We start from the raw sequence: 12,267 nt of genomic DNA, 5'->3' as shown, positions 1-12,267 counted from the left end.
AAAGTGCTTTTAATATCCTTTTAACGGTGTTAAAAACGCTGCCAACTGAAGAACTTCAATTGACAGGTTTAAAGTTCATCAGGGCCAGTTAAATGTCCTGCCAGTAATCTGGTAAAACTTCTGATTGAAAGGATGAAAGAACTTCCTCAGTTTGTTCACCACTGATGGGTCCACCTCGGGGTGGGTGCGTCCTTTGCTGCCAGCCAGGCACTTGTTGAAGACAATGTTAAATCTCAGGCAGAAAAACCCCCTGGTAGCATTGAAGTACAGGTTATACTGGCTGATCCTAGAGGGAAGGTTGAGGAAGCGCTCCACCAGCTGCAGCTCTGGCAGTGGGTTCGTGATGAGCCGGTCCCCGTCCACAATGTGGAACTGCTCCACTGGGAAGTATTTCAACCACCGCTCCAGGTGCTTGGTATAAATGCTGGTCCGTACAGCTTTGTACTTGGTGTTCACCTCACAAGTGTTGGCGTCAATGGCCAGCTTCTCAAACTTGTGGTAGGTCTTGTTTTTGCGCTCCTTCCCCTCCAGCACCTGTGTGTAGTCAGACACCGCCCTGGTGGTGGGCTCCCGCACGATGATCAACAGCTTGATGGAGGAGTTCATCTTGAAGATGCGCTCGGGCACCTCGTCCGTGATGAAATAGGCAGGGCTCTTCTCGATGGTGATCTGATGGGGGAAGGAGAAGGGCATTTTCTCCCGGTACCAGTCGATTCCCCGGGCGTAATTCTGGTCATTGTCAAAGAAGTGGATCTCCTGCGAGGCCTTGACCACCGCTGGGTGCAGGTTAAGCATCTCCAGCAGGGCCCGTGTGCCCCCCTTACGGACCCCGATGATGATGGCCCGCGGCAGCTGCTGAACCAGGTTGTGCAGGCGGATCTGCTCCTTGGTGGCATTGCCCTTGCGGAACTCGTGGAGCAGGCCTCGCTTGTACTGCAGGGTCCGGAGAGGAATTTGCTCCGGCACGCCAGGAGGGGTCAGTCTGCTCTCAACGGGGCAAATAGGCTGGAGCCTGGAAAAAAAACAAGTGTTCCAGATGAGTTGATGCGTTCTCATACATGCTGAATCGTGTTCAAAGTAGATAGAACTAATTGACTGTAAGGTCATACCGAGTATGACCGTGAAAACCAACCTATCCAAGCTCCCAACCCGGGCCACAAGATACAGGAGACTCCCGATAGCAAGGCTTCCCAGCACGAAGAGCTTCTGTCTTAGCAACGCCTGCTGTTTGAATAGCATGGCCCTCCATCAATCTTCAGGACTGCGTCTTCAGCCTGTGGAGAGCAGAGCACATAAAGCACTAATCACTGCGAGCGGAGAGACGGACTAATGTTTATTAACACACACTCAATCAAGTCTTACAAGTGATTAGGCCACACTCACAGGAGCTTGCAAAGTGCTGCAATGCCATTAGAGCGCACGCCCACCATCCTTACGCCCTTACTAACTTATTTCGCTATTTATGCCGTCTCTTGGATCTCGGATCAGTTATAACCGGTAGCCTCTCCTGGGAATGTTTGGTTGTGTGTAGCCTGTGATGAGACGTGTTGTTTTTGTCTAATGTGAATGTCTCCCAATTGTATTATTGAAACTCCAGGGAATTGTGATTCATTTTGTACCAAAACTTGTTAAAACAGGATACAAATTAAATTTTCATCTAAGCCCACATGTCACAGAATATGCCTAACCAAAGAGACAATGCAGTTGTTGGAACAGGCATGACCGCAGCAAGCTGCAGCAAGCACATGGAAAGTAAAACAGTAAAAAGATCAAAGGAACAGGGAAATGTGACCTCATTCTTCACCAACTTCAGCCCTTGTTTCTAACCTAGAAAACATATTCTACTACACAAAAATGTTTTCTCAAGAAGTCAATTTTACATCATAAGACGGTGTGTCTGTCCTTGGCAACACATCAGAGACAGACTAAGTAATCTTATTGTTTTAAGATTACTGAAATACGCTGCCTAAGAAGATTAACTTGTAGTGCCAGCTGAGGATAAAAAAACTTAAACATATCGGACATGGATGACTCTTCTGACCTTCAATTAAATTAAAAACAAGAAAACACGTTCATCTTATCATCCTAGTGGGGGCAGTGTTGTATCTAACACAATGATCAAGTTTTCTGCAGACAACATGTGAAGAAGAATGAAGTCTTTCATTGTTCCCTACTGGTGCAGAATGAGAGGAATAGAGATTTCTTCCTGATCTGAAAACCAGCATTGTCCATACAAGGTAATTGGTCAGTTTTGGTATGATGGTCTGTGTGTGGATCCTAGTAGTGAACAATCATCTCTTTCAACATTTAGTAGTATTACAACTGTAAAATCCATAGCACTGTAGTATAGAAGTTTAGTAACAGTTACCCCTACAATAGAGGGCTAATTTGTAGCATAGTTTTGTAACAATTCCCCCTACAGCAGATGGCTAATATGATTCCTGGTTTTATGCAAGCACCTAATATACCAAATCTAACAGGGATGTGCAAAGAGCTCTTACCTACAACCATAACTGGAATACATTGAGTAAGTAACATTGACTGGCAGTGGTCTCTTCATAACAGAATGCCAGCAACAGTGAGTAACTTCAATTGTATCAGTCCAACAATACATGAGAATAAATCAATTTAGCCCGAGGCCTGAATCATGTTTGTGGATTCCCATTTAGAAATTAAATGTTTTTCATTACAGTTGGTAGCATCTCCAAGAGGCAATGCGGAGCCATTGTTGATCTCACAGAAGAAGCTTTCCCTCAGTGGTAGTCTTTGGTTTATGCAGGGTGTCATTAAGCAGTGCTACAGTTCATCCGGCCAATCAGATTGAGATTTAGACCGCTATCAGTTACCTAATGAACTATGGCTGAACCAAGGTTTGCCCTTCTTGCCCTTACTATCCTTTTTCTCTTCTCCGAGAAGACATACAGTACATACCGAAGGAAAAGTCTTGAGATACATGAAAATCTACAGACAAATCTTTCTTTTGGTGTTTTTTTAAATGTCCTCTCACATTCTGACCCCACTGGCTGAGTTGATTATGACAATAACGTTTGCTTTTTTCATAAGAAAAACATATACCGTAAAATGTTTGGAATGAGAGTGATTATACAAGAGTGACATAATTAAGGGTGAAATACCATGGCTTCTTCTGCTTCTCACGATTCATTTGTTGAGGAAACATTTAATGTAGACAGGTTTCAGACGTAACAACAAGCTGTCACTGTTGAACTGTCATAACCCCACAAAAGCAAAGTTAAAAACTCATTAGTTTCACAAGGCAACCGAAGCAGAATCTCACACGATGTGACCTGAATAAACAGAAAAGAGACGCAGAGATATTCTTCTAACAACCAGAGGTTGACAACCAGTGACACAGACAAACAAGCAGACATATCCTTGGAGAAGGAATTACGATTGTCTACAGATGAATTGAACAGCCCCATCAAATAAAAACCATGAGAGGAATTTCCTTTATTTGTGACATTTCACTAGTGTCGAAAAGTTTTTGACAGGATAAAAAATCTTTTTAAGTTTCTTTTTTTTGTTTCACAAGTCTCGCTCTAGCTCTAAGTCAATTTGCAGTTTAACAGACAACAGATGGCATTTGCATTAATGTAGACGAGTTTTTGTAAAACTAATCTGGCAGTCTTGTGGGGAACAGCACATCAAAGAATGGATATCCATAATAAGGCACCTTGATATTTCACATTGCAGCTGGTGAGATTTTCGTCTCTCGCCGTCATTTTCTATTTCCTCTCATCTCTGCTTGTGACCTTAGAGCTTGGAGCACTCTGACTTCCTGAATGTTTATCAAATGCAAAACAGTTCTTACTGATGTGTTCAAACGGATCCACTTCACCACCGAAGCTCACGCCAACAACAGAAATGCTAGCAGGCATGTTTCAAAGCATGTGATGAACGATTGTATTTCCATGCTTGACGACGCCAATTACGGACGTATAAATATTTTTTATGAGTGCGTGTTTGTACTGATACTGTGTAGTACTCGCTTAGTTATTAAGGTTCCAGCTGAGTTGAGCTAATTATGTGCACTCTGCTGTTCTAATTCTCGGAACGTCACGCTGTGGGTGCAATAAAAATAGATCACTGCAGTTGGTCTCGATGGAGTTCCGTGGCTGTGAGCTCGCGCTAAAACACCTGAGTAGGCCGATGTTACGTAAGACATTTGGCCCACCAGCGCCCCATCCTCAAAACCCCCCATCCCCATTGCCCCCCACCCCCCCACCCCCACAGCAGAATTGCAGAGCTGCTCCTTATGCGTGACGCCGGGGCCTCTGAACAGGGCCACGGGGCCTGAGGACCAGGGCCACATGGACACACATGGGGGCAGCTGCAGAACCAGCTGGTTGGCTTCACGTGAAAGTCTTTGGATCGAGACACGTATATTCCCCCTCTGATTTAAGATATCATGTGAAATTAATTATTTTCTCCGCTTCATCTCGTTCATTGAGAGATTATTCTGTCACTTGTCCTTTATCTATATTGCTTCACAATACGATTTTAAATGAGAGAGCAACATATCTCTTTATGAAGAAGACCATTAGGATGTGGCAGTGTTCCAGGTGGGAGAATTGATACCGGTCTCTACTTCTGTGAGTGTTATTTTTTTCCCAAATGACTCATTGTTCAGACCCATAAAGCACAACAACTAATTCCATATCTTATTCAGGATCATGTCGTTTCCAGAGGCGCTCTCCTGCAATGTTATAACTGAGTTATGACATTAGAGTTCGAGTTAATTAGAGTTAATGACTTCCTGCTTAAAACACACTGCTTTTTGCACTGCATTACAAAATTGTATCTTGTACATTTGTATTTTTTGTAATATTTGTATTTTTGTATTTTTATATTGTAAATTACGGCAACTTATATTTGATTTAATTGTATATTTTATTTAATTCTAATACTCCACTTAGTACTGCTAGTTTATGTACCCTTAGTATAGATAGTCCACATATTTAAATTTGAGGTCCCTATATGTTTATTGTATGCATCTTCCTGCCAAAGCAAATTCCTTGTCTTTGCAAACTTTCCTGGCGAATAAATCCCATTCTGATTCTAATTCTGAGTATTGAAGTCCACATTTACTTATTTTTGGAGGAGTACATATAACTGATTTACCTCACACCATTTTCCGTAAGAATCCTGTGGAGGCAGCCATGCTAACAATATCATAAATGTCCCAGCCTGCTTAACACAGGAATTGCATTCCCCACACTACATTGCTGACTTTAACTGCAACTGTTGAAATTTGAAACGACAACTGTACAAATCATAGCAACCACACACTGCTTAAAAATATACTGTTAATTGATTCAGGCCAAATAACTAATATCCTTTGTTTCCATGTTTTTATATGAGATACACTTTATTCTCTTCCACATTTCTGTTAAAGAAAGCTCTGTGATAGTCTGTCGAGAAATTAGTCTCTTTTATTTTCAGTACTGTCAGTTGAAGACACCGTGGAGGGAAGAGACACAGAGAACAGAATGTTTATGAATAATTCAACACTGTGGTTTATTATTGTTATAGTGTGTGTGTGTGTTTGCACAGGGGAAGTGATTCTGCTTCTTTGTCTCCATCCTAGTCCCCCTTTGAGTCTGCTCCTCTGAGCCTTGCGTCCATTTTGTGATATTACACCTACATTATTTATCACCCACTACTGCAGCACCTCCGTCCTGGACTCTGCTCTGGCTCCACTGACTGTCTGCCACTGTCCACCCCTGCAACCACCAACACGCAGACTCACACACACACACACACACACACACCAACACTCACACAAGCACACACAGATACACACGCATACACCAACTCACACAAGCACACACACAGACTTGCCTACATGCCGCAGCAATGCATATCTCCTATACAGAGAAAAGTCACAAACAGGGGCACTGGCACCATCAAATGGCATAAAACAACTGAATTGACCAGTTCATCTACACACTGGGACTACACACAACAGTTCCAGACCCACCTAGAACCAGACATCTTGTTTTGTTTAATATTGTGCTAACTCTCTGACGTGTGCCCGTCTCTACTGCATCATTAAGGAGGCTGACAGCAAACCAGATGAAGTATGAAGGTCTGTTTTACGTTAGTAGCTAAGTGCACTAATGGGACTTGAGGTGTGTAGGTGGGAGGGGAGGGGGGGGGGAGGAGGGTCGTGTGATTATGGGGGGGGGAAGGGGTGTGTTGGAGGGTGCTTCTGGCTGCATCTGTACCTCCAGGACAAACCTGGGCTTCATCAGGCACCTGCTGAGAGAGGGGGCTCTGGAGCAGATGTGCTCCCTCAACAGCTGTGCATCCCTCCTCCCCCTCTCCCCCTCCTGAGAGGTGAATCCACTGTCCCAATAACCCAACCAACCAGCCCCCAGCCCTCCAACCCTTTTCTCCAGCCCTGGATCCTGGGGAGAGACACGGCTGGGCCCGGCAGACTGGCGCTGGTGGAGCCAGGCACAGCTCAAAGCAGAGCCCCCTTGGCAGCCTGAAGTCTGCCCCGGCACCAGAGGAGGAGTGTGTGTACAAGCACAACATCCCCAGGGCTACCCTATGCTGCCTGGACTCATCATATTCCCTTCCATTAATATGACATGCAGTCCCCCTGCACTGGGCCAGCCCCAGCACACACACAGCTAGGGGACTCACCGACTGGGCACTGTTTCTTGTCAGGGGAAAACATCTTTCTGTTGTGTTTCCGGTGAGGGAGTTTGGTTCGTTGGAACACGGTCGTGCCAGCACCATCGCACGGATTCTGTCTTCCAGACAGGCTGGAGTTGTTTTTCAAAAGTGTTTCTATGTCGACAGGAATTTGTGAAGGATATGCCTTTACACTGACTGTGATTGTGTGTTTAAAACGGAGTTAAGCCATGATACAGGTAACAAACAGCCTTTATGGGATCTTAATATTTGTTGTAGCCAGCAAACCCCCTGCATCCCTTGCAGATCAGCAACACGACGCTTCCCATGACAGAGTAGCAGAGAAAACACTTCATTGTTTTCTTCCCAGGATGATGGAATACATCCTATTAAGCTAACTATGTCAGATGATATCAAGAAGATGCTCATCCTTTATGCATGCAAACACCTAATAACCACATCATCTGTCCTTAGTCAAATACATACATATTCAGCCCAGAGTGTATGTTGTAGCAGAGTTGTGGGACCTGACTTCTAAAGCCCCCCCCAGGGAGGAGACACGGAGGAGACACGGAGGAGACACGGAGGAGACACGGAGGAGACACGGAGGAGACACGGAGGAGACAGGGAGGAGACAGGGAGGAGACACGGAGGAGACAGGGAGGAGACAGGGAGGAGACACGGAGGAGACACGGAGGAGACAGGGAGGAGACACGGAGGAGACACGGAGGAGACAGGGAGGAGACACGGAGGAGACAGGGAGGAGACAGGGAGGAGACACGGAGGAGACAGGGAGGAGACAGGGAGGAGACAGGGAGGAGACAGGGAGGAGACACGGAGGAGACAGGGAGGAGACAGGGAGGAGACAGGGAGGAGACACGGAGGAGACAGGGAGGAGACAGGGAGGAGACAGGGAGGAGACAGGGAGGAGACAGGGAGGAGACACGGAGGAGACAGGGAGGAGACAGGGAGGAGACAGGGAGGAGACAGGGAGGAGACACGGAGGAGACAGGGAGGAGACAGGGAGGAGACAGGGAGGAGACAGGGAGGAGACACGGAGGAGACAGGGAGGAGACACGGAGGAGACACGGAGGAGACACGGAGGAGACAGGGAGGAGACAGGGAGGAGACAGGGAGGAGACACGGAGGAGACAGGGAGGAGACACGGAGGAGACACGGAGGAGACACGGAGGAGACAGGGAGGAGACAGGGAGGAGACAGGGAGGAGACAGGGAGGAGACAGGGAGGAGACACGGAGGAGACAGGGAGGAGACAGGGAGGAGACAGGGAGGAGACAGGGAGGAGACAGGGAGGAGACACGGAGGAGACAGGGAGGAGACACGGAGGAGACAGGGAGGAGACAGGGAGGAGACAGGGAGGAGACACGGAGGAGACACGGAGGAGACAGGGAGGAGACAGGGAGGAGACACGGAGGAATGTACTGGAGTAGAGCCTCTGTAAGGGAGAACATCAAGCTGGAAGCACACAAGACACACTGCTTCACTTTCATGGCTTCACTGAGGTCTAAACGCCTCGCACCAGACACATCAGTTTGAAACGTTACTATGGGAGTCAGGCAGCTGAGCGGTTAGAGAATTGGGCTTGTAATCAGAAGGTTGCTGGTTTGATTCCTGGTCATGCAAAATTGATGTTGTGTCCTTGGGTAAGGCTCTTCACCCGACTTGCCTCGGGGGGAATGTCCCTGTACTTACTGTGAGTCGCTCTGGGTAAGAGCGTCTGCTCAATGTAAATGTACTAACAGTTTCCTTTTTAAACAGACTATGGTTTTACTTTCATTATTGTAGAACTGAATTCGTTTTTAGTATTAACCAACATGAGTATTAATAATTTTTTGACTGAAACTAAATTTTTCCCAATGAATTTACCCTCAGGAAACACACAGTATGTTCTGTAGTTTTACACATTACACGTTCTTTAGGGTGTCACACTAGCCGGTGTAAGTTTGAGCTGAAAAGTGTGCAAGTCATCAGACTGCGAGTCAGGAGAAACAAAGTTGAGCCAGTTAGCTCAGCAGTTTGTCCAAACGTTCCTCTGTGTCCTTGCTGACCTCGACAGGGGAAACAAACAGCATCTCTTTCTCATCTCCGTCTCCTCCTCTCATCTCTTCTGTACAGTCATGAGAATCATCCAGACCGTGTCTTAATCTTTAACCTCTTTGGTGCTGGTGCCCATGGTCCCGACGGTCCATCTGGAGGGGTAAGGGGAGGGCAGACTAGAGACAGCCCTAGAGAGGGGGGGGTGGGAGGGCAGACTAGAGACAGCCCTAGAGAGGGGGGGGTGGGAGGGCAGACTAGAGACAGCCCTAGAGAGGGGGGGGTGGGAGGGCAGACTAGAGACAGCCCTAGAGAGGGGGGTGGGAGGTGAAACAGTCCTAGACACAGTCCTTTATGGGGGGGGGTACTAGAGAGAGCCCTAGAGAGAAAGCACAGGAGGGGGGGGGGGGACGTACTAATCACACCTCTAGAAAGAGAAATGGAGGTGGGGCATAATTAGGTCTAGAGCCATGGAGCTAATGAACCTAACGAGGATGTAGATGCATAGATGCTTTGTCTGTTTCCCAGCACCCCCTCTCCTATACGCAGCCGTCTCCATCCCGGCAGGCTCCCTGCTCTTCCTTGCTTAAAGAATTCACCTCGCAGGGGTTTAAAATTTCATCTGCTCGTTTCTGCTGAGACCTATCGCCGTGGTTTCATTGCTCTATCAGATAAGTCTGCAAACGGAACACCTCAGCAGGAAACCCCAATCAACTCTGTTAACCCCTTTTTCATTTCCTGTCAGATTCCTCTTATCTCCACTGTCCCTGTTGTCTGACAGGCAGATGCACAATCACATAAACATTAGCATTTGCTGCTTTTTTTTCCCTCCCATCTAAGACGGAAAACAATGATATGCGATGAAGTATGGATCGATAGGTTCAATCTCATGTTTCAATCCCACGAGCAGGGAATCTAAATGGTAATTCATGGTGCATCGCCGTTCCCCGTAACGTGGATAGTTGTAAATGGGAACATCTCTGGACCTGTTTCTCTGGAGGACTCTAGGTTTCTAATGGACTCATTACTAGCCCAGCAATGTTCCGACTGTCATCTGCTCCCTGTGGAGAACGGACCAGCGCTCCAGCGTGATGCTCCGTATGGTCCTTGGTGGTGAGAAAAAAGGACAACAGTTGAGGAGGAAGAGGAGGAGAAGGAGGAGAAGTCCATGGCTTGAAAGGTTTGTCTGAAAACCTCAGCCTCATTTAAATCCCTTTGGTCTCAGTTTTACATATTCGAATTAATGACTAATTATTAAATACGAGATGTTGCTATTTTGTTGGCAAGACCTGCGTCTTCACTGTCGGAAGGGTAACAGTAATGTTAACATGATATATTGCTGCCAGGGCCACTGAGACTTCCTTCCCCCTCTGTCACACACACACGGTGAGATCGCCTCACTGTCTCCTGCCAATGAGTGGACTGATGGACCAGAACGGTTCCACTGTGGAGGTTGGCACTTGGGCTTGCCTGATTGGTGGAACTGTCACACAATATTAGCCCCCTACCGGGTGTAGGACCCCCCCCCCCTCTCTCTCTCTTCTTACTGGAGGGGGTGGAGAGTGTGGACTGGCTGTCATCTTCTAATGGCAGTGATATACTTATGCCCCCAGGCAGGGTGATTCTCACGTCTCCAAACACTTGGAAATACTCGACAGAGCATTGTTCTGGAAGGACTCATTTTATCATGTTGCCAGACAATCCTTGTTCCTGGGACCGTCGAACGCAAGTAGACGTCATGTAGGGATTAAGGCTTTCATTTCTTAATAAACTTGTTTTCAACTTTTTTATTTATTATTTTAATGTCGGTAAAGCCATTCGGTCTCATACAAAAAAGTATCCTCCGTATTTTAGTGGAGCTAGACAATTATCTTTTTGACTGTGATTTCAAGGCTTTCAAGGTCAATAGTGTCAATAGAATCTGGGCGGTGGGATCCGCCCCAAACAATAAAGCAGTCCAATCAAATCGAGCCCCAAGAGTACTAATGCCTTAAATACTGATTCGCTATTAATATTGTAGACAAAGTGTATCTAGCCATGCCTGACTGTTCTTAGAGTACCTCTCAACTTATAATGAAATATTGATGCATCCATGTTTGGTGCTGCTATCAAAGGATAAAGGCTTCGCACAGCTTTGTCCAACATGCAGCTTTGAAACATACTGCAATATGTGTGTAACCTCAACTGATGGCAATCTACATATAATAATAATAAATAATCAAAATAATAATTCAAGTCATACATAAAACATTCCTTATCATCAAAGTGAAGTTCCTGTGGTCTCGGCAAATTGGGCACTTCTTATGCAAACCTTTTTGATAAACTATGCTACCTGCATATAAAACAGTAAAGCAAGACATGACTCACAGCCTCTGTCATTAACCTCCTGTCTTCTAGCTCTAAGTCAGGAAAGACAAGACACTGTTGGCTATAAAAAGCTCTTATAAAGACCATCTATCTACACCACAGTGAGATCTCCTAACAGATCCTGATGTAGCTTATGCTGTGTGTAGTCAATCCATCTGATGCAGTGCTGAGAAGTGAATTCATCTAATGCACACAGGGATTTTTTTCTCTCTCCTCAGGCATAGAGCACTTTTGACAGTTGGGAGAGTCCAGCACAGACAGATGGTCCGTGTGAAATTATGTGTTTTGTAGTTGCAAACATCACAAATAGACTATGACACCATGTATTGGTTCAAATAGGCAGCTTCCTCACCACTTGCCGACGAGACAATTTCATTTTTTTGTCATGTGTAACTCCCCCCCCCCCCCCCCACAGTAGCCATAGCCACAGTAGCCATAGCCACAGCCATCAGCACTGCATCATGTTTCAAGAACGTTTGCAAAGTGCATGTGCTAAAACGAAGGACATAGAGAAGTTGTGGAAATTCACTATGAACCCAAGGAATGGGCAGAACTCTGTTCTGAAGCCGTATTTTAGAGTGTGTGGGGGGGATTGGCCCCATCACAGAAGAGCCGGAGCCTCGCCCATTATTGATGAGTTGCATCCATCTCTAACACGTTTGGCGTTTCTCGAATGTCAAGGAGCGAGGCAAGGCTGTACAACAGACAGGCTGGACACTTCACTTATTACAATTAATAATTTATCCGGCTGTATTAGCTAGGCAAAATCCACAATTTCACGTAGGAGGATCTGCAGAGCCAGTTAGAGCATGAGCAGATGGAATCGAAAAGCCTTGTTACATGGACTGAAGACTGCTGCGGGTACACGGGTCATGAATAATGCATCGGGTGCATCGCCGCTGAATGATAACGTTCCTCTGTTCTCGCCCTGTGTACGTGCCTGGTGAACCCTGTCCTGGCTAGACGCATCTAATCGGCATCGGCTGTGTTTTAAACTGGAGAATATTGTTGGAACTTCATATGAAACTAGTCTAAGGTAGTTTCAAGTTTCAAGTTGTTATTGTCAGGTGCACAGAACAACACAAGGTCAGGCTGTGCACTGAAATTCGTGGGACAAGACAACACAAGCAACCTGGCATAACATAACATATAAGTACTACGAACATAGATTACATCTATGATAAGC

The 12,267-nt window shown here is 46.1% G+C and overlaps 1 protein-coding gene across 1 annotated transcript; it reads right to left on the bottom strand.

Moving 5' to 3' along the window:
• Nucleotides 1-78: 78 nt before the first annotated feature.
• LOC136947865 (heparan sulfate glucosamine 3-O-sulfotransferase 5) lies at nt 79-1,239 on the bottom strand. The gene is made up of 2 exons (XM_067242090.1): nt 1,133-1,239; nt 79-1,012 (listed from the first exon to the last, which is right to left on the bottom strand). The coding sequence occupies exons 1-2, from the start codon at nt 1,237-1,239 to the stop codon at nt 79-81; spliced, it is 1,041 nt and encodes a 346-aa protein (XP_067098191.1).
• Between the last annotated feature and the right edge of the window lie 11,028 nt (nt 1,240-12,267).

The sequence above is a fragment of the Osmerus mordax genome, chromosome 8, assembly GCF_038355195.1.
Source record: "Osmerus mordax isolate fOsmMor3 chromosome 8, fOsmMor3.pri, whole genome shotgun sequence".
NCBI classification, from domain to species: domain Eukaryota; kingdom Metazoa; phylum Chordata; class Actinopteri; order Osmeriformes; family Osmeridae; genus Osmerus; species Osmerus mordax.
The sequence above is the reverse complement of the archived record's forward strand: the minus strand, read 5'-3'. Positions and strand labels throughout refer to the sequence as shown.